This window comes from Lethenteron reissneri, unplaced genomic scaffold (genome assembly GCF_015708825.2).
Source record: "Lethenteron reissneri isolate LAM-NWPU_2019-01 unplaced genomic scaffold, ASM1570882v1 scaffold_121, whole genome shotgun sequence".
NCBI classification, from domain to species: Eukaryota; Metazoa; Chordata; class Hyperoartia; order Petromyzontiformes; family Petromyzontidae; genus Lethenteron; species Lethenteron reissneri.
Window position 1 is genome coordinate 365,904 of NW_026890904.1, and position 20,437 is coordinate 386,340.

At 47.9% G+C, this 20,437-nt stretch overlaps 2 protein-coding genes across 2 annotated transcripts in view; both read right to left on the minus strand.

Moving 5' to 3' along the window:
- The window catches only part of LOC133361728 (uncharacterized), a 64,231-nt gene extending 44,520 nt beyond the window's left edge, over positions 1 to 19,711 (minus strand). The window contains exons 1-8 of the mRNA XM_061580731.1: positions 19,640 to 19,711; positions 19,152 to 19,236; positions 9,206 to 10,160; positions 8,352 to 8,452; positions 4,737 to 5,265; positions 2,276 to 2,368; positions 1,396 to 1,597; positions 719 to 944 (exon numbers count right to left, since the gene is read on the minus strand). Of these exons, the coding sequence (XP_061436715.1) occupies positions 719 to 944; positions 1,396 to 1,597; positions 2,276 to 2,368; positions 4,737 to 5,265; positions 8,352 to 8,452; positions 9,206 to 10,132 (2,078 nt within the window). The 5' untranslated portion in view covers positions 10,133 to 10,160; positions 19,152 to 19,236; positions 19,640 to 19,711. The remainder of the gene's footprint in view (positions 1 to 718; positions 945 to 1,395; positions 1,598 to 2,275; positions 2,369 to 4,736; positions 5,266 to 8,351; positions 8,453 to 9,205; positions 10,161 to 19,151; positions 19,237 to 19,639) is intronic.
- On the minus strand, positions 571 to 9,185 carry LOC133361719 (uncharacterized). Its single transcript, XM_061580720.1, has 2 exons — positions 4,737 to 9,185; positions 571 to 944 (listed from the first exon to the last, which is right to left on the minus strand). The coding sequence occupies exons 1-2, from the start codon at positions 5,703 to 5,705 to the stop codon at positions 930 to 932; spliced, it is 984 nt and encodes a 327-aa protein (XP_061436704.1). The 5' UTR covers positions 5,706 to 9,185; the 3' UTR covers positions 571 to 929.
- Positions 19,712 to 20,437: the final 726 nt, after the last annotated feature.

A 20,437-nucleotide genomic window follows, 5' to 3' on the forward strand; every position in this document is an offset into this window, starting at 1 on the left:
GGACTCTCTCTCAGATGTCGATCTCCGTTGTCCTTTATTGGGTTCGTAGAATCTCGTTACCACGGCGTCCTCGCTCAGGCCCGTGTCCCTCCCGACGATCTCTCCACAGCCACTCGGCTGCTCCGATATGCAGTCTCCCTGCTGCTCCAATATGCAGTCTCCCTGCTGCTCCGTTAGGCAGTCTCCCTGCTGCTCCACCTTGCAGCCACACCGCTGCTCCGCTATCTAGCTTCACTGCTGCCCCGTATACAGCTAGCCTCCCACAGCTGCTAGCTCTCTGCGTCTGACACCGATGGCTGACGGTGTCGACGTCTCCCACCGCTTGGCGACCGCGCCACTCTCTCCGTCCTGCCCAGCGTGGCCTCCTCCTGTTTCACTCCATCTCAACTTCCCTTTCCCCTTCCGGTTCTCCCCCTAAATCTTCTCTCCCACGTGACCCTAACTCCACCCACTCCCCACGTGACCCAGACTCCGCCCCCCCTGAATCCTTGCTCGCATTACACGACCCCCCCCCCCCCTAATGAAAACGCAGCCTTCCCTGGCTGCAATAAATATAATAAAATAATGCGAGCAACATTGTAACCATCTGGCATCAATGGACAACGGAGAATATAACAACGATAACAAGAACCACAAGAACAATCAACGAAAGGAAAGGGATTTGAAACGCGTGCGGGTCGCCGGCCCGTCACGAACGGGCGGCGGTCCCCCCATAGACCGAGAACGCGATGGGGTTTTAAGATCGACGGGAGTAGAACCGCCCGCCGCTGTTGGAGGCCCGTCAACGCCAAGGTCCCGTTCCCCAGAGAGACCCAAGTCCGGGGTCTCTGGCAACCGTGTCTGTGATGGGGTTGGAGGGGCAGCGGGGTCAAGTGGCCCCGTCACCGTGGTAGGCCCACCCAGAGCAGGATTCGCCACATCCACCTGCGTCACGGCTGGTTCGTCTGTAGAAGGCACGACAGGCGCACTTGCAGAGTCAACCGGCAAGGGCAGAGGTGCGTCGGGTGCAACAGACACCGGCAAGGCAACATCAGGGGATGACGCATCCGTCCGCGGGGCCACGTAGGGCTTCAACCTAGACGTATGAACGTACCAGCGCCGCGATCCGAACTGAACCCGTGCGGATTGCGGGTTAGGGACTTCAATAAGCTTAACCGGCCCCTGCCATGGTTTGTGAAGCTTAGGGGAGGTCCCCGGCCGCACCTGCGGGCAGTGCAGCCATGCCTTGTCCCCCACTCGCCAGGGGCATGTACCGGTCGAGCGCCGGGCGCAACGCTCGTTTCGCGCCTGAGTCTTGGCAGTAGCCAATCTGGCCCCCTCCCGTGCCTCGGCGACGCATCGAACAGTGTCCTGAATGTATTCGGGGAGGTTTTACAGGACCCTTCGCCCCCGTACCCAGCTGTACTTCCACCGGCGGCACATTCTCGCGGCCGTACATTAGAAAAAATGGAGAATACCCTGTGGACGCATGAGGCGTCATCCGATACGCGGAGAGTACCCCAGGTATATGCAAGTCCCAATCAGCTTGTTTCTCGTCAACCGTGTGACATAGCATGGCCGACAGCGTCCGATTAAGCCGTTCCACCATGCCATCCGTCTGCGGGTGGTAAGGAGACGTACGAACCTTCTTGGGTCCCAGAGCAGCGCACACTTCCGCCAACAATTTGGAAGAAAAATTTCGCCCCTGATCCGTGAGTAGCCTCTCCGGCGCCCCTTTGTCCAGCACACATCCAAATAGGAAGGCATCCGTGATAGACGCCGCCGACTGGTCGGGTAAGGGCCAAGCCATCAGCCAACGGGAAAGATATTCCACCCCGACCAGCAAATATTTATTACCCCTAGCGGATGGCGGGAAAGGTCCCAAAATATCCAGCGCCACCAACTCGTTGATTCGAGACACCTGTATAGACTGCACCGGCGTCACGTAAGGGTTTTTAGGCGGCTTCCGCCGGGCACACTCGGGACACGCCCGAATGTGTCCGACGACATCCGTCGTCATGCCGTGCCAAAAGTAGTCTCGCTGCAATGTTAACAAAGTCTTCTGCACCCCGAGATGTAATAAAGTGTCGCCGTGCAGAGTCCGAATCAATTTGTACCGTAACGACGACGGTACTACCAGACACCAGCGGTCATGCAATCCCTCCCTCCACATGAGCAAACCATTCCGGAGAGCGGCCCCCGGCATCCCACCGGACAGCAATCTCCCCGCTCCCTTCGCAGCCCGACTCCGTAAAGCCCCCAACGAGTCGTCAAGCAATTATTCGCGAATCCATACCGAGCGCGGCAGGTTCAGAACCCCATCGGCCGGTCCTGGGCACACCGGAGCCCCAGGCACCTCGACAGCTGACACGACAGGCCGAGGGGGTAGCTGAACCGGCATACACCTATTCGTACCTGACGCGCAAGCGCAAGGGGACCCCTGCGGTAATCTGGAGAGTGCGTCCGCATTCGCGTGACGTGACCCCTTCCGATATTGTATGTCGAAAGAAAATTCCTGCAGGGTCTCCAACCATCGTGCCAGTTTGCCAGATGGTTGGTCAACCCTCAGGGCATATTGCAGAGCCGAATGGTCCGTGCGCACAATAAACGACCGGCCGTAAAGATACGGCCGATATTGGCGGAGAAAATAGACAATAGCCAATAGTTCGCGGCGAGTAACGCAGTAGCGGGTTTCTGCCGGGGACAGTACACGGCTACCATAGGCTACCACGCGTTCCACGCCGCCCTTGGACTGTGGCAGAACGGCCCTGATCCCAGTGTCACTAGCGTCCGTATCCAGAATAAAAGGTCGATCAAAATCCGGATAGTGCAATGTCGGCGCCGTCGCCAACCGATCGCGTAGGCCCTCAAACGCCGCTTCCTCCGGCGGACCCCAACTAAACCTCCGACCATTACCCGTAAGGAGGTGCAAGGGCCTAGCGATCATAGCAAAGTTCGGAACGAACCTGTGATAGTATGAGGCGAACCCCAGGAAGCGACGTACGTCCCCAACCGAGGCCGGGGTTGGCCAGTTGCGGATGCACGCCGTCTTCTCCGGGTCCGTGGCCACCCCGTCCGCACTGACTATGTGTCCCAAATAACGCACGGATCGTTGCAGTAGGTGACACTTTTTCGGTTTGAATTTTAAATTGGCGGAGCGCATCCTAGCAAAACCCGTCTCCAATCTCTGCAAATGTTCGTCAAATGTGCGGCTAAAGACGATGACATCGTCTAAATAAATCAAACATGTCTCCCACTGCAGACCTGTTAACACCAGCTCCATCAACCACTGAAAAGTGGCAGGGGCCGCATTCAAGCCCATCGGAAGGCAATTAAACTGAAACAGTCCCTGCGGCGTACGGAAAGCCGTCTTTTCCCTCGAGGACTCGTCGAGGGGAAGCTGCCAGAATCCCAAAGAGAGATCCAGCGTTGAAAAAAAACTTCGCCCCAGACAAGGCATCGAGGGAATCATCCATAGACGGCAGGGGGTACGCGTCTGCGACGGACACCTTGTTCAATTTTCGAAAATCGACGCAAAATCGCAGTTTCCCATCCTTCTTCTTCACAAGGACTACCGGCGCGCCCCATGGACTGTTAGACGGGGATATTACGTCAGCGGCCAGCATGTCCTCCACTGCACCGCGAACCTGATCCCGCTCCGTCGGGCTCAACCGATGAGAGTTCAACCGAATCGGAGCGGCATCCCCTGTATCAATGTGGTGGGAAAGCAGGGAGGTGCGTCCCAAGTCAAAATCATCCGAGCTGAACACGTCAGAATAACTTAGCAACAGCGCGCGAAGCGCAAACCGTTGTTCTCCGGTCAGGGATGAATTCTCCCAGCATAACTCGGCAACCCAACGGTCATCCTGCCCCGTAGGCCCTGAAACCCCCCCTACCATGTCCCGGCGGGCCCGGTTGTCATGGGCCGTGAACGCGGTCGTGGCGTGAGCCAAAACCGTTCTGGCCGGGACACTGACATTCTCCGCACTCCCATTTAGCACCTGTAAGAACGGGGGCTGGCCCGGCTGGACAATCGTTTGTGCCCCAACCAGCGCCGAGCCGCCCGTTATAGCCGTGGACGGCGATAACAGAACCCCCGCTACTCCCTCAACGCCAGGTACTGGCTTCCAATATCTCAACGGGATAAGCATCTGCGAACCAGGTGGAATGTCAACAGATACTTCGGACAGCGCCTGCACCTGGCAAACAGGGGCAGGCCGGCCCCATGGCGACGGTAGGAACGACATTTTCCACCCCCCTGGTAATTCAATGCAATTTTGATCAACCCTTATTTGAATGGGCATTTTTGCCAGGAAATCAGTCCCCAACAAACAGGGAACCTTGAGGGACCCAGAGATCAAAACGGTCCCTGAAGCCGACACCCCCCCAATCGATATGTTGGCGTCCACCTGGCCCACAATGCCCATACTTCCCCCGTTCGCCGCTATGCATGAATTATAAACCGCTCGCACTCTCCCTGGCGGAATGCCCAAAAGATGGAAAATGACATCCGAAATAATGGTCGCGGACGCACCGCATTCCACCAAAATATGCACCTCGACCCCCTGAATAGAACCCGGTACCGTGGACGACCCCGTAGCGGCCGCAACTACCCTCCGTGCCAATCGGCGACATTGCGTCAGCGAGCGACACGGGTCAATCGGAGGCACCTCGTTGTTAACGACACACGGACCGCGCGGCGATGGTGATGCATGAGGTGACAGGCCTTGCCGGGTGTCTGATGCGCAACGACTTGCCTGTCCTGGCTGGTCTTTTCGCGCGACGTCCGTGGTCGAGGCCTCCTGCTGGGGCGGCCCCGGGATGCGAGCCCAACAGTCCCTGGCAAAGTGGCCCTTACAGCCGCAGCGGAAACACTCCACGTCGTTCCGACGCGCGGCACCCCCACTGTCCCGACGCTCCCTCGCCGGCGGGCCGGACCTCGGCCCTGTTCCCCCCCGAGCAGGCCACTGGGCGGAGGCGGCCGTTAACTCCTGCGGACCCTTGTCGTCAGGAACGTAGACCGCCTTCTTAGGATCCCACCCCGTAGCACCGCCTTCAACGATGGGGCCCCCCGTCCAAGCTGACACCTGCTTCCAGCGTCGGAAATTAAATTGAGCGTCCAAGCACTTAGCCGCAGCACGGGACGTCAATTTATCATGGCTGCACACCGGCATGGGGATCCCCAGGTCTCTAGACAATTCCAGCATCTTGCCCAACACAAGGGGCTCCAACAAATCCGGCTCCGTCTCGGGGTATGCTGCCATCGCCAGTTCCAGAACTGCGCCTCTGAAAGCCACCGGCGATTCATCAGGTGCCCGTTGGCGCTGAACAAATCTACGAAAGGGCATCGTCCAGAGGCTCGTACGCATCCGCCATTTCCTCGAAGACACCCTGCAGCGTCTTTTTCTTGTCGGCCTTGATGGAGCGGACCGGACGGACTCGTCGTCGAGAAGTGTTGGTAAGACTTCCAGGGCCTCCGCGTCCGTCCATTTGGCGGAGCGTACGGCCGCTTGAAAACGGCAGGCGAATGCGCTCCAATCGCCGCCGATGGAGAATTTTTTGACCGTTGTTAAATGACGGCTGCGGGTTCTTGCTCCGCTGTCCTCCGCCGATGGTGACTCACGCGGCAGCGACAAGATGGCGTCACTCCGCAACGTGTGCAAGATGGCGGCTTCCCGCGGCGGAGGGCGCAAGATGGCGGCTTCCCGCCGTTCCTCCTCGGCCATGCCCAAGATGGCGTCTTCTTGCCGCGTGGTCGAGAGGGCTGATGGTGACGGCTAGGCCCCGGCCAGTTGTTCCCCTCCGAGCCTTCCCCTAAGTCTTCGCCGGCGTCACAAGGTCGCACAACTGCGCCAACACCGTCTTCAGCGCCTCCAGTTGCGCCGCCACCTGTCACCATCCGTCCCCAGCGTCCAGTCGCGCGGATGGGCCCACCGAGGCGGCCACGTCCTGCACGCCCGGACCCCCGCTCGTCCCCGCGCCGCTTTCCTCCTCCATCGTCGGTAGCGCCACCGCTGGAGGGAGGTCGTCGTCAGAAGATGCTGCAGAAGATGGTGCATGGACGGTCTTCCTCCTGAGCTGTTTTGACATGCCGTTTCACTTCTGACACCAATGTAATAAAGGACTCTCTCTCAGATGTCGATCTCCGTTGTCCTTTATTGGGTTCGTAGAATCTCGTTACCACGGCGTCCTCGCTCAGGCCCGTGTCCCTCCCGACAATCTCTCCACAGCCACTCGGCTGCTCCGATATGCAGTCTCCCTGCTGCTCCGATATGCAGTCTCCCTGCTGCTCCACCTTGCAGCCACACCACTGCTCCGCTATCTAGCTTCACTGCTGCCCCGTATACAGCTAGCCTCCCACAGCTGCTAGCTCTCTGCGTCTGACACCGATGGCTGACGGTGTCGACGTCTCCCACCGCGTGGCGACCACGCCACTCTCTCCGTCCTGCCCAGCGTGGCCTCCTCCTGTTTCAATCCATCTCAACTTCCCTTTCCCCTTCCGGTTCTCCCCCTAAATCCTCTCTCCTACGTGACCCTAACTCCACCCACTCCCCACGTGACCCAGACTCCGCCCCCCCTCAACCCTTGCTCGCATTACACACATATCGGGACTAATAAGATTGCTCCAAAAGTTAGCTTTGTTTTTTAAAAAGGACCATCCTAAGGTGGTGCGTTAACTATTAGCTGATGGTGGAAAACATTGTTCGGTCCATTGAGCTGCTTCAATATGGTCGTATATAAGTATTTGTCATTCGGTTCGTTAATTGCACTCACAGGAATACAATTGTGTTGGGATTTCTTTCTTTTGATCACGGAATCTTGCCCGCGAATCAATTCAAGCCCATTAGCCAATTGATAAGCATCTATTAAGCAAACAGGCACACTGCCGCACACTACTGTTCCAGGGCATTTCGATCAATTGCATCATCTTACCAATAAATTCATTGAAAACTACTTTTGCCTTGGGCAAACGTAGAAGAGAAATAATAAAATAATCAAACATAATAAAATACAATTCTCACGACGTTTCGGCCACAACGCAAGCAGCCGTCCTCAGGTGAAGAACAGGTCTGTCAGAAAGACAGCGTCTGAATGAACACCACCAAGCTTGGCAGCGTATATTTAAGCTGGGTTAGAGGAGGAAGGGTGCCTTGACAAAGGATTACCTTAGAGTTGCGGCATCTCTTCAGAAAGGTGAGAGACTCAATTAGCTGAGCCTTCTTATCCCAGAGTTTGTTGAAGGATCTCAAAGTTATGTGGAATCCCTCCCCATAGAGGCGGTTAAATTTCGATTTAAAGCTTTCGTGACTGCAGGGATTCATCTTCTTGGTTCTTTCGTTTAAGGCACGTAGAAGGGAAATAATAAAATAATTAAAATAACACGTAATAAAATACAATTATCACGACGTTTCGGTCACAACGCAAGCAGCCGTCCTCAGGTGAAGAACAGGTCTGTCGGAAAGACAGCATCTGAATGAACACCACCTACCGGCATGTATGGTCGCTTTACTGTGAGGAATTAGCTGATTGTTCTGTTATCCAGTTAACAAACGTAACCATGGAGGGTTAATTGCACGGATCAATTAGGACATTTCCAGGAGTACTGGGTTGACAATTCCTAGCGTAAGAGTTTGCATATTAGAGTGTTTTGTTTTTAGATATTAAAGTTGCTTAACGCAGAAGAGTCAGTGTCCCTTCCTAAGTTCATGCGTAATAATCATAATTATAAGAACTGTATCCTGAGGTGAGATCTGAATTTTGAGACCTGACAAACACACTAAACCAATCAGTAAAGTTCAAGTGAGAATCAATGTATTATATTCTTTAGGTCTTTCGGGAAAGTCACGTTGATAGGTTCAAAGAAAATAACAAAAACCTTTTTAAGTGACTTTTCCGAAAGACCCAAAGAATATGAATTCCTGCAGTCACGAAAGCTTTAAGTCAATCAAATAGGCAATGAAGCAGAGCCGAATTAGCATAATTACATACACTTGCATAACTTCATACAATTACACCTTTATATTATCATCACGATTAGTAATACCCCTAGGCAACGAAGCAGAGGCTAATTAGCATACACGCATAATTAGCATAATTTAAAAAAATACGCATTTTCAGTTTTCATTTAATTTTTATTATTTTTTAAGACCGAATATATATGTAGTGGCCTTTATGACGACGGAGAGAGTTGACTTGAGACAACACGGATTTATTACAGATAACTTCATATAGCAGAGTAGCGACCCTGACACTCGAAGAGGTAGCGGCCTCTTCACCCGTTCTATTGAGGGAAGTTTCCCCCAAGTTAACACCCCACGTTAACTCCCTACTTCCCTCAATTCTAGACCTCCTTCACAAGGAGGCTAACTGACCTGGCCCAGCTTCGGCACAGGTCTCGACCACCAGCCACATGAGTCCAGCCCTTAGAAGGACATCGGCCCTCGCGGCTCTGGGGTCGCACCACTGGCTTGCTCTGCCCGGCAGCGGGTGAGAGTAGTCCCAGGGTCTAGCTAGCTGGATTTCAGTCTTCACTGGCTCTTCGTCTTGACTTGAGTCGAACTGCCTCTCTGCTTCTAGATTTGAAGCTTTCGTGACTGCAAGGATTCATACTCTTAGGTTTTTTTTTCGGTAAATTCACGTAAGTAAAAAAATAATAATAATAAAAGAAAATAATACTAAAAATAGAATAATAGAAATAAAAGAATAAATCAAGTTACGTGACTTTACCAAAAAAAACCCAAGAGTATGCCTCTCTGCTCTCCGGGTCCCACCTTTGATACGATTTCCCACCGAGGGGCAGGTTTCTGTGGGATCACACAGACCCCCAAGCCCCCTCCCCTCAGGAAGCCTGGTCAGAAATGACACAATCACCCGCACCGGTAAGTATTGTAAGTCGGCCGGTTTGGTGTGTGCGTGCTCCAACATCACCACCACCACCACATATACAACACTTGGGAGCTGATTGGCTCTTGCTCCTAGTGAATCATCTAGCCAACCCACAGGTCCACAAATACTCGCCACTCTTACTCTGCAGGTTGAACCCAGGAATTGAGTGTTCGACTTCACGTTCATTTTCATTAAAGGCCTGTGACAAAGGTGAATCTATTGAAGCTTCATTGTCTCAACCCAACCCATCTACAGGGTCTTCATTTGACTTTGTATTGTCTAAGAAGTCCACCCACACCTCCACTTCCACAAACTGCTGGGAGGTGCCTCACTCTGACTCACAGTCAGAATTCTCCTCCTGCTTCACGTTGCCTCCATCGATGTGAAGGTCCGATTTTTGAGTTGAATCTTCATCTTCACAGTTTGCTGTCACTTTTTCGCTCTTCACCACCACTTTTTCACATTTCACCTTCACTTCTTCGCTCTTCATCACTTCTTCACATTTCACCTTCGCCGCTTCACATTTCACCTTGATACCTTTAAAAGTGTCCATGCTGGGATTTAGTTCTGGTTTCATGAGGGATGGACTCATTGCAGCACTTTGACTTTTACAAGCTGATTTCAGACTCCACTCCTTGGGAATAGTCTGATGCTTGTATGTCCTCTGGTGTATTTTAAGATTTGATAAACCTGCAAACGCCTTCCCGCACACAGTGCACCTGAAGGGTTTCTCTCCCGTGTGTGTTCTCTGGTGTAATACAAGACTAGATGACTGTGAAAACGCCTTCCCGCACAGACTGCACTTGAAGGGTTTCTCTCCTGTGTGTGTTCTCTGGTGTAATAAAATACCAGATGACTGTGAAAACGCCTTCCCGCACAAAGTGCACCTGAAGGGTTTCTCTCCCGTGTGTGTTCTTTGGTGTAATACAAGACCAGATGACTGTGAAAACGCCTTCCCACACACACTGCACTTGAAGGGTTTCTCTCCCGTGTGTGTTCTCTGGTGTATTTGAAGATGTGATGATTGTGCAAACGCCTTCCCGCACAGAGTGCACCTGAAAAGTTTATCTCCTGTGTGTGTTCTCTGGTGGCATTGAAGACCTGATGACCATGCAAATGACTTTTCACACACAGTGCACTTGAAGGGTTTCTCTCCTGTGTGAGTTCTCTGGTGCCGTGTCAAATGTCCAGAACGATCCGTGCTGTATGCACACTGGTCGCATTGTTGCCTTTTTGTACCGAGCTGCGCTGAGCACCTTTCCTCCATCAGACCAATTCTGCAGAGGAAGCGTCAGCTGCAGACAGAAAAAAGAGAATATCCACACCATCTACGTCAGTATCGAGGCACAGAGGAATGCATATATACACAGTCACACATAACTTACATGTCTATACTTATTCATGTTCATGATATAGTGAAAAATATTCCCAAATTCATCACACGGGCTGTTATGACGAAACAATGAGAGGGCAAATGGTCATAAATATGCCTGGAAGCCCTAGTATCTTCAAAATGAATGTTAACCCAAAACTCCAATGACACAATTTCGGTTGTCTGGCTAGAAAAGGAACATTTATGAAAAGCAAAATTCAGCTAACAAAGCAAAGGGTGTTGAAATAATACTGTTTGAACTATGCAGAAATACATACATTAATGTTCAATCGCAACTTAGAGGTGTGAAGCCAGGCTCAGATTTCCTTGAATGCTGGGATAAACAGACCAAATTCAGCTGCATATGTGCTGTTGTTGTTCAACCTGAAGAAACCTTCGTCTACGTTCCACCAAGTCTCCAACACTTGGAACTGGACCCGAGCTGTGGTCCCGGTCCGTCGTAGTTAGTTACATTGTAATTAGTGTAGTTAACCTGGTGGTCACCACCATAGGTTGTTATTCTGTTAAGGGGCAGTTTCCTCATGTGTTGGTGTTAAATGTGTTGCCTCCAAGTGTATGTCTGCGACTCAGTTGAACTCACTACACATAGTGTAGTGATCACTTGTCAGCAGGTCATGGGAATGATCCAGGTGTCAAGGGATGACTGACTGAGATGATCAACAAATGCACCAGCTGTGCTTCCTGCTGTCTTGCTGCATTTTAGGCACCCAGCGTTCCACCCATTCATGTGCACGTTGATACTAGGACCTCACTGTTGTTGCAGAGCAAATATCTCGACCTGCCCTGCAGCATATATCACGGGCCTCCTCCACAGAGGCCGACCTTGACACTCCTGGTACCAGTCATCAGCAGGTCTGATCACCTCCACATCCTCCAATCTATTCTCTAGCCAATGCCTTGCCTGTTTAGCCTGTAACATCTGGAGTAACAGAAGATGTTTCTTCTTGGTTCTTTCGGTAAAGTCACGTAGAAGGGAAATAATAAAACAATAAAAATAAAACATAATAAAATACAATACGTTTTATTTTTATTATTGTATTATTTCCCTTCTACGTGACTTTACCAAAAGAACCAAGAAGATGAATCCCTGCAGTCACGAAAGCTTTAAATCGAAATTTAACAGAAGATGCTTGAGCATGTTGTCTGTTTATGTGGGATTCATGACCCAACCAATGCAGCCTCGCCTGCCAAAGAGACTCATTGATTATATTCTGTACTGATATTTTAATGATCTGCAAGGTTCTAATACAATCTTGTTTGGTTCAATAGAGAGGATTATAGGTAGGCCAGCCTTAATTAGAAGTCAGAACAGACGGTCCTTAAAATAAGTAAAATATTTTGCATCCACAGAGAAGGGAGAAATAAATGTGGCCAAGAAGACTCGCAGCTTTGTTCGTTAATTTATTTCTAAATCCTCTCGTCTTAGTTGAGGATTGTGGCGGCAGCACATTGAAGAGGGCAGTCCAGACCTCCCTTTCCCTGGCAACAGACTCTAGCTCTTCCTGGGGAATTCCCAGGCGTTCCCAAGCCAGCCAAGCGACATATTCCCACCAGCATGTCCAAGGGCCAGGCCCCGGGGACTTCCCAGAGTGGGACGTGCGCAGTAGAGTTCCAGGGGCAGTCTATTGGGGGGCCTCCTCACAGATATTCTATATTGATATCATTCATGGTACGAGGCCTGGTAGCTAGGTGACCCATGTAATCCATTTAGGCCCAGCCTGAAATGGCTACGTGGGAGCTCCTCCACCACTTATAGAACTGCCTGATTACTCATGGAGAGTTGAGCAGGTACAGTGTTGTGTGACATGAAATTCTCTCAAGGGCCTGGGTCACATCGCTGCTGACGGAGGAAGATCTGAAATCGCTGCAACCCTCAAAAACGCTAAGATGCCAGCTAGCAACATTAGCAAAGATGAGCGTTTTGAATTAGCTCAATTAATAAAGAGGGATGACATTGTCATCCTCTCAGCCGACAAAGGCAATGCCACTGTCATCATGGACAAAATAGAATACAACAACAAAATTCAAGAACTACTCAACCCACCAACAGCCTCGTCATTAAAACAACAAAATCATTTCTGATTCAACCGCATTAATTGATCAAACCAAACAGTTCCCGTTGAAACCTTCCGCAGCCAGGCCACCAAGATTATATGGCTTGCCAAAGATACATAAAGAAGATACACCTCTTCGTCCCATTGTCTCTACTATCAACTCCCCCACCTACAAACTGGCTCGTTTTTTGTCTGAAATCCTGCGGCCTTTCACTGGAAAAACCACCTCTGCGGTACAAAACTCTACTGACCTGGTATCGACAATCAAGGGAATTTCCCTGTCCCCAGATGACCTGCTTGTCAGTTTTGATGTGGTTTCCTTATTCACCAAAGTTCCTATACCTGACACCATCGCAATCATTGAAGACTTTGTTCATCAAGGACTGAATACTGGGGTACCCCCCTGGTGAGACACTGCTTAACCAATACATACTTCACCTGGAATGGAACTTTCTACAAACAAACTGAGGGCACCCCAATGGGCTCCCCCCTATCTCCGGTTGTAGCCAACGTTTTCATGGAGAAATTTGAGACTGACGCCATCCAGACTGCCACTCAACGCCCGACCTTATGGAAGAGGTACGTAGATGACAATTTTGTCATCTGGCCACATGGCCGGCCTCCTCTAGACCAATTCCTTGACCACATCAATTCCATACACCCAGCCATCAGATTCACCATGGAAGTCGAAAAAGATGGCAAGCTACCCTTTTTGGATGTCCTAATTGAAATGAGACCTTATGGTTCAATGAGCCACTCTGTCTACAGGAAAGCCACCCATACAGATGCTTACCTAAAACCGGATTCCCACCACCATCCATCCCAGAAGAATTCCCTCATCAAGACTCTATACCATAGAGCCCAATGCATCTCCGACCAGGAACACATTGCCAGTGAACTCAAACACGTACGCCAAGCTCTTAAGGCTAATGGTTACTCCGACTACACAATCCGCAAAGCCATCACCCCAACCATCAAGAAGGATCCTGTTGAGGAGCCTTTCAAAACCATCACCTTACCCTACATTGCTGGGGTCACAAAAAAGATCTCCAAAATCCTGATTAAACACAAGATCCAGGTCCGATTCAACACAGTACATAAAATCCGTGATCTGGTCCCGTCTGTAAAAGATGTGGTTCCAGACATACAGTACCCTGGCGTCTACAAACTAAGTTGCCTCTGTGGTAGCAGTTACATTGGAGAAACCAAACGACATGTCTCGGACCGCATCCGTGAACATAAAGCAGACTTGAAACACGGTAGGACAAACACCTCCGCCGTGGCAGATCACTGTTACAATTCAGTGGGCTCACATGATATTGACTTCTCCAAGACAAAGGTTCTCTGTAAGCCATCTGGCTACCATGAGAGATTCGTTCATGAGGCGATCCACATATACAAACACAGAGACAATTTCAACCGAGAAGATGGATTCTGGCTCAGCAATCATTGGAAGGACGTATTAACCATTTCGGATCTTAACTGATTGTGTTCATGTTTACGGTGAATTTCAGACCGCAGTCCACTCACTGGCATTGAAAATATATCTTGTATTCTCCGCAGGGAATGGATTTTTGCTCCGCTGCAAGTCTCATACCATCACTCTCCCGTTGACATATTTCGTTGCTTCCTCTTAGTATCTTTCACGCGACGGTCAATGGTATAGTGTATAGCGGATTGCATAATAATAAATAGTATACAATTGTAATGATTAATACAATGTATAAGGTAATATATAGTATCGTAATTGTATAGTGAATATACAGCAGTGTGATATACAGTAGGGTGGGTAGAATAATACATAGTGTAATATTACAATGTATAAGGTATAGGGTGGTGTATAGTAATACAGTATATAATTTAATGTTGGGTTTGTCTATGGCAGTATATAGTATGGGGTAGACCCGTGTGATGTAAGAGAATACAGTTTAGCTGGAAGCATATTATATTTTTTGCGACATAGAATTGTAATGTATTACTTACTGTTAGTAGCTTAGCTTATTGGAGAGTATATTTAGTATACTGATGATACTATGTAATTTATACTTTAGTTTTTTACGTGGTGGTTCAGTTACTGCAGCTACATACTATTAACATTCCTTCCCTTTATTAATGCTACCCCTATCCCCTCCCTTTGATGCTGCTAATCCTGCATAATGCACGGGCATAATATGACTTTGAAACCACCCCGCCCACCTCCTACGCAATTCACAAGTAGTACTAAACCCATATCTGCATTTCCTATAAATATGTTAAATTCCTCTTGATATGCAAATTATTTTGTCAAGGCGCTCTTCCCCCTCCAACCCAGCTTAAATATACGCTCCAAGCCTGGGGTGTTTCATTCAGACTCTGTCTTCCCGACAGACCTGTTCTTCACCTGAGGACGGCTGCTTGCGTTGTGGCCGAAACGTCGTGAGAATTACTTTATTATGTTTATTTTTATTTTATTATTTCCATTCTACGTGACTTTACCGAAAGAACCAAGGAGATGAATCCCTGCAGTCACGAAAGCTTTAAATCGAAATTTTACTCATGGAGAGTTGAGCAGATACAGTGTTGTGTGACGTGAAATTCCCAGGCAGGTACTTTACTTTTGGGGAACATACAAAAGGCCCCATTTCATGATGGTATTATCCAGGCACAGAACAATATTCTCTAATGCCATCTCATTGAGTAGCCATTGCCATATCATCACCAGATGTAACATGGCTGACCAGCAGGAAACACTCCCTTAACTATAACCAGGCATTTATTAGCATATCATTGTAACCGTAACAAATGCAATTTATTTAAATGGCCATTGTGAGATTCTCAAACTACGCAATTATTGAAGATGCTATGTTATGTAATACATAGGGCCAGAGTGAATTTCTGTCACAAGCCAAGTTGAACAGCAAATGGTTCCGACTCCTGATCACACAGCTTCAGATGGTCCTACCGAAAATAATAAAAATCCTCAACGAATGTGAGCAGAGGCAGAGACATCGAAAACAAACAAACAAAAGCCCCAAGTCTCTTATGATATTATAGGCATCAAGAGCTGAATGGCTCACAGGGCTATACCTAATAAATGCACTTGAACTTGAATTATATCAAAATGCAGAAATCTAGTTTCCGCTAAAAATCCGTACTCCTCTGCTGTAGTCGATCGACAGAAAATAAATTAGCCCCTTGAATATCGGAGGTTACGTTCTTGGAAATTGCTGAGCGAAAGCTAAAAGTGCGATATTCAATACTTAAGCCATTCCCAAGTATTGGCGTTAGGTAAAACAATTCTTGCTGTGGTTTTCACACCTGATGATGATTGCTTGTGTTGCAATTGAAACGTCGTGAGAATTTAGATAGTTCATTATTATTTTATTATTTCCCTTCTACGTGACTTTACCAAAAGAACCAAGAATATGAATATAAAATTAACATCACAATTGAAACAAGTACTGTAGTGCATTCCAAAAAATGTTAAGACGAAAAATAGTATAAAGCTATTTAAATAAAGCACACTTTGCGCATGTGTTAATTTTTTGTGAACCAAATTGTGCCAACACCATGAAACCTCAACAACATAAACATTAAATGAGTAGTCACGGGTGAGTTAGTGTGTTTGTCGCACTATTTTCAGCTTACCTGCTCACCTTCAAAACCTCAGACACCTGCACACTCCAACCCCCCCACCCCTCTATTTCTCTCGCCATGTATTAAAGCCCGGGGCACTCACTACCTCCGGTTAGCCACACACGCAAACACATTATGACATTTCATATGCTACAATTCCAAGCGCTCATCATACCATAAGTGTCTGCGCTGCAATATTTGTTGTCATATTTACCATGTTATCCTTCCCTATTATCAGACCTGCGTTTTTGCTGCCAAATTAATCCACATAGAGCTCCTTACTGTCCTCTCTGCACATGCACGGCTCACCTCTAACACGCACTGCAATATTTATTTTAAAAAGACATGTACTATTCTAAAATATCTACATCTATGTACCAGGACTACCGACCTCCTCCTACACAATATAGACGCTATACAACAGCTACGACTAAATAAATCAAGTCTAGATCGCCTGGCAAGGAATAAAAAACACACGCACACACATTAAACTTATTTTGTGTATACGCACCACCACACACATACTATTCATACCCACTTCAAGCACTGCAAACAATTACTCCCTCCAACAACTTACATCCTTATACTTTATTCCGTTGCAGCTATGTCTTTACATTCCGACAACGATTTCACATTCAACTATAATTTAATTAACAATCTCACCACAGCATTCACTCACACACTCACTATTTATGTTTTTTTCTGCTTACTAACTTTTACCTCCACCTATAATGTTCCTTGCGAAAAACGTGCGCTTCTCTTCACCAAAGCCGATTACAATAATTGATGCTATTCGTGCAAGTGCTGCGATGGCTGCACCTATTGAGGACACTCCTGAACACCAAGCCATAAGGTATGCTGCCAGTGCTGCTATGCCTGCACCTACAGCGAATGAATCTCATCAACAGCAATAAGCTACACAGAAAAGTAACACAGGACAAATGGCTCTTGCCACAGCGAATCAACTCCAGTCCGCCAACAAGCACGGCAGCTTGCAAACAGTACTACAATGGCTGCAACTAGGTGCCTACCCTGCAGCCAAAAGGATAAGTATTTTTTCCATACATTTCTCACTTCATTTACACTTCTGATCCATTAGTTGCCATTGGTTCCATGTCTACTTCTTGCAGCTACTGCCATGCAATGACATGGAAAGGAGACCCTCCAGGGCTATGCTACAACAGTACCATGGTTCAGCTGCCTACATACCGAGCCTATTCATGTATTGATACCTGACAAGCCATTTCCGAAATAACAATATAAGATAGAACTCATGGTTCCAAATGATCATGTTTTGGCACCGACCAACTCATCGTAACATCTGGCTACATGCCCACATTTAAAGTTCAGGGCCAGGTACATAATCACATTGGCAGTCTGCTGCCACTACCTAATAACCTACCTACATTACCACAGATCTACTTGCATGTCTGATAATACCAGATAGGCCCACCAGCATTGCAAAAATGTCATCAACACCAAGATGCCAGTCCTATTGCTGTTGCAAGATATGCTCCATAAGGAAAACTATTACATTCAGTTTCAAGTGTGCCATGGAGAAGATGACTTCAGAGTTCAATGTTGTCATTCATGCAGACTAATTTCCACTTGGTCAACATGAGTGCCGCTTAAATGCACTCACATCTGAAGTCGCTGTCATTCTGACTGCTGAACATGGCACTCGAGGCATCGTCTTGCAACTGAGGAACAATACCCTAAACAGAAATGAAACACACCGACTCTATGATCCTCTTCAATGTCTACTGATTTTCTGGCAAGGTGATGATGGCTACAATTTACGACTTCGCCAAACTGACCTAGCAACAGGCTTGCCAACACAAGATAAAATTTCCGCCATGGACTGCTTTGCCTTCAGGATCAGGGTGCAAAACGGCAACTTCAATCTGTTCTTGAGATGCAAAGAGCTGTTCCACCAATTTTCTGTCGACATGTATGCCAAAATGGAAGCTTCATTTAATTAAACCTACCAGATGGAAAAACATACAACATTGTCTATCCTGAAGCTCTCCAAGGGCAACTAATGTATAAGTTGTCCTCATGAAACAAACAAGCCCTGCTATTGTATAACACAACCAAAAAACCGTGACAATATACACACATTTACAGACTTCATTGGCAAAATTCAATAATTGTAATAAAGCCAGCATGGCAAGACATTACTCTAAATGTTTGATTACTGAGACCTGAGCTAAGCCGGTTAACTTAGTTATTATTGGAAAAATACTATACTTCCGATTAAGTTTGTGCATGAGTGGGGAGCGGTAGTGCAACGATTAGCGTGCTACGCTATGAACCCAGTGAGCCGATTTATATTCCTACAGAGCCAAGCCACAACATTGGGCTGTCACCTGATGAAGTCTGTTGAAAGTACAGCAGAATCTCGGAGATTGAACGCACCAGAACTCGAACAAATCGGTGTTAGAACGATTTTTCCGACCATTTTTTCCCTGGAAACCGAACGAAACTCGGAGGTTGAACGGGCAATCGCGACTTGAAAAAACCTGTTTGGCTGAGACGTGTATGGCCAGCATGCATGACGCTTACCCAGACAAATGTTTTACCGTGTGAGAGGCTTAGTTAACGCGTAGCTCTCACCCAGTGCAGACCCGCAAAACATCGTTCCTTAACTTTTTAGTTAATTTCCTTTATTTTAGTGTTTTTTTGGTGTTTATCCATACACAATGTCTCCTAAGAAGGTTAGTGGTAGTGAAGTTCAATGTTCATTTATTCCATATATTTATTCATTTATTCCATTTATTGTTTCTTGTTTTTTGTATGATTTTATTCATGTAATTACTGTAAACTTCGTGTAAAAATGGGTTATGATAGCTTTCTTGCGTCTGGAACCAATTAAAGTCATTAACATTAATTCTTATGGGGAAAATTAATTCGGTGTTCGAACAAATCGGTCTTCGAATGGCCTTCTGGAACGAATTAAGTTCGATCCCCGGGGATACACTGTACTGTCAAAACGTCGTACTCAGATTGTAAATGTTGTGGCTTGGCTCTCCAACACACCGATATGCTGTACTAGTACACTACACTATACACTACACTACTATACACTACACGACACACTAGTGCTGTACTAGTGACGCATTGGCCACGTTCTGTTTACGTGACAAACCCTTACTAATTGGCTGTCGGGTGGTGGCGGGGTTAACGGCACATTTATTTATTTACGCGATCTCACACAAACAAACCTGTATTATGCCTGTATATTTGGAGTTTGCGTGTCCCTCTCTCTCCGTGGTCGCGTGGATTCTCCTCCGGATCCTGCGGTTTTCCCTGCACATTTAGAGTCAACATCACCACGCGTTTAGAGTATTTGGCCGATAAACATTTCCACACGTTGATAAGCTCACTGCGTTGTGGGCAGGTCGCTTCTGAAAACGAGCGGTGTAGCTCAAGTGGGCTATGCCTGGTAAAATAAAATAGTAGAAATATTAAAAGAAAAACAAAGTTTCAAAGTAGTGAGCCAGGTGAAGACAAATTCAACTTAAGCAGAGGATTAAAGCAAATGCAATCAGACGAGGGCAGGAGGCAAGGCCCCGCGTTGTAATGTTCCAACCTGGACATCGATTTCATACTCGCTGCTACTCAATTGATATCCCTACGAGGGAGAAGGAGCGAGGCTCTACCTGGGTTCACAACAACAACAACCACAACAACGACGATGTCAACTTCTCACCTCGGATCTCAGTGAGCGAGCGTGAGCGGAGCGGCAGCTTCCTGGTATGTCGTGACGTCATGCGGCAGCAGGTGACATGACGTCACTTGCGGGGTTCACACAATCCCCCTCCCCAAACGAGCAGCAGGGTAACTTCAAGTTCAAGTTCATTTATTAGGTACAGCCCTGTGAGCCATTCAGCTCTTGAATCGGGTGCAACCGCAACAAACAAAAAACAAAAACATGAACAAAAAACATCTTAAAGTGAATATGTGACTAAGTGCAAACAGAAAATTCAAGAAAAGACAGCAAAAATATTGCAGAAAAAACACCGTACACCAACGCTGTGTGCAAAAATCTCAGTGGCATGCAAGTCAAACAACAACAACAACCACAAGACAACTTAGATTAAGGCCGTCAGTCTCTGTACTACAATGAACAAACATGGCCAAACCAAAAACTTTTCGAAAATCACCAAAAATAAAGCGATAAAAGCAATGAAACAGTGATCATAGGAACTGTGACCGAATTTTCACAATAAACGACGTCAACAACATGTACTACCAACGTTGAGGGGCTTTGTTGCGGTGAAGGATCCTGCCGCTCTGCTTCCTTCACACGGCCTCCCTCCTCCCACGATCTTTTCCCCCACCTGCGCTGTCATTTGTTCGGGGACATCCCTCCTGAAGTGCCTGCCCTCTTTGCAAAGCTTTCATCCGATGCAGTTCTTTGCCGTAGAATAGCCTGCGAAAAAAACTACCACCCTCCTCGTTCGATTTCGATTTAAAGCTTTCGTGACTGCAGGGATTCATCTTCTTG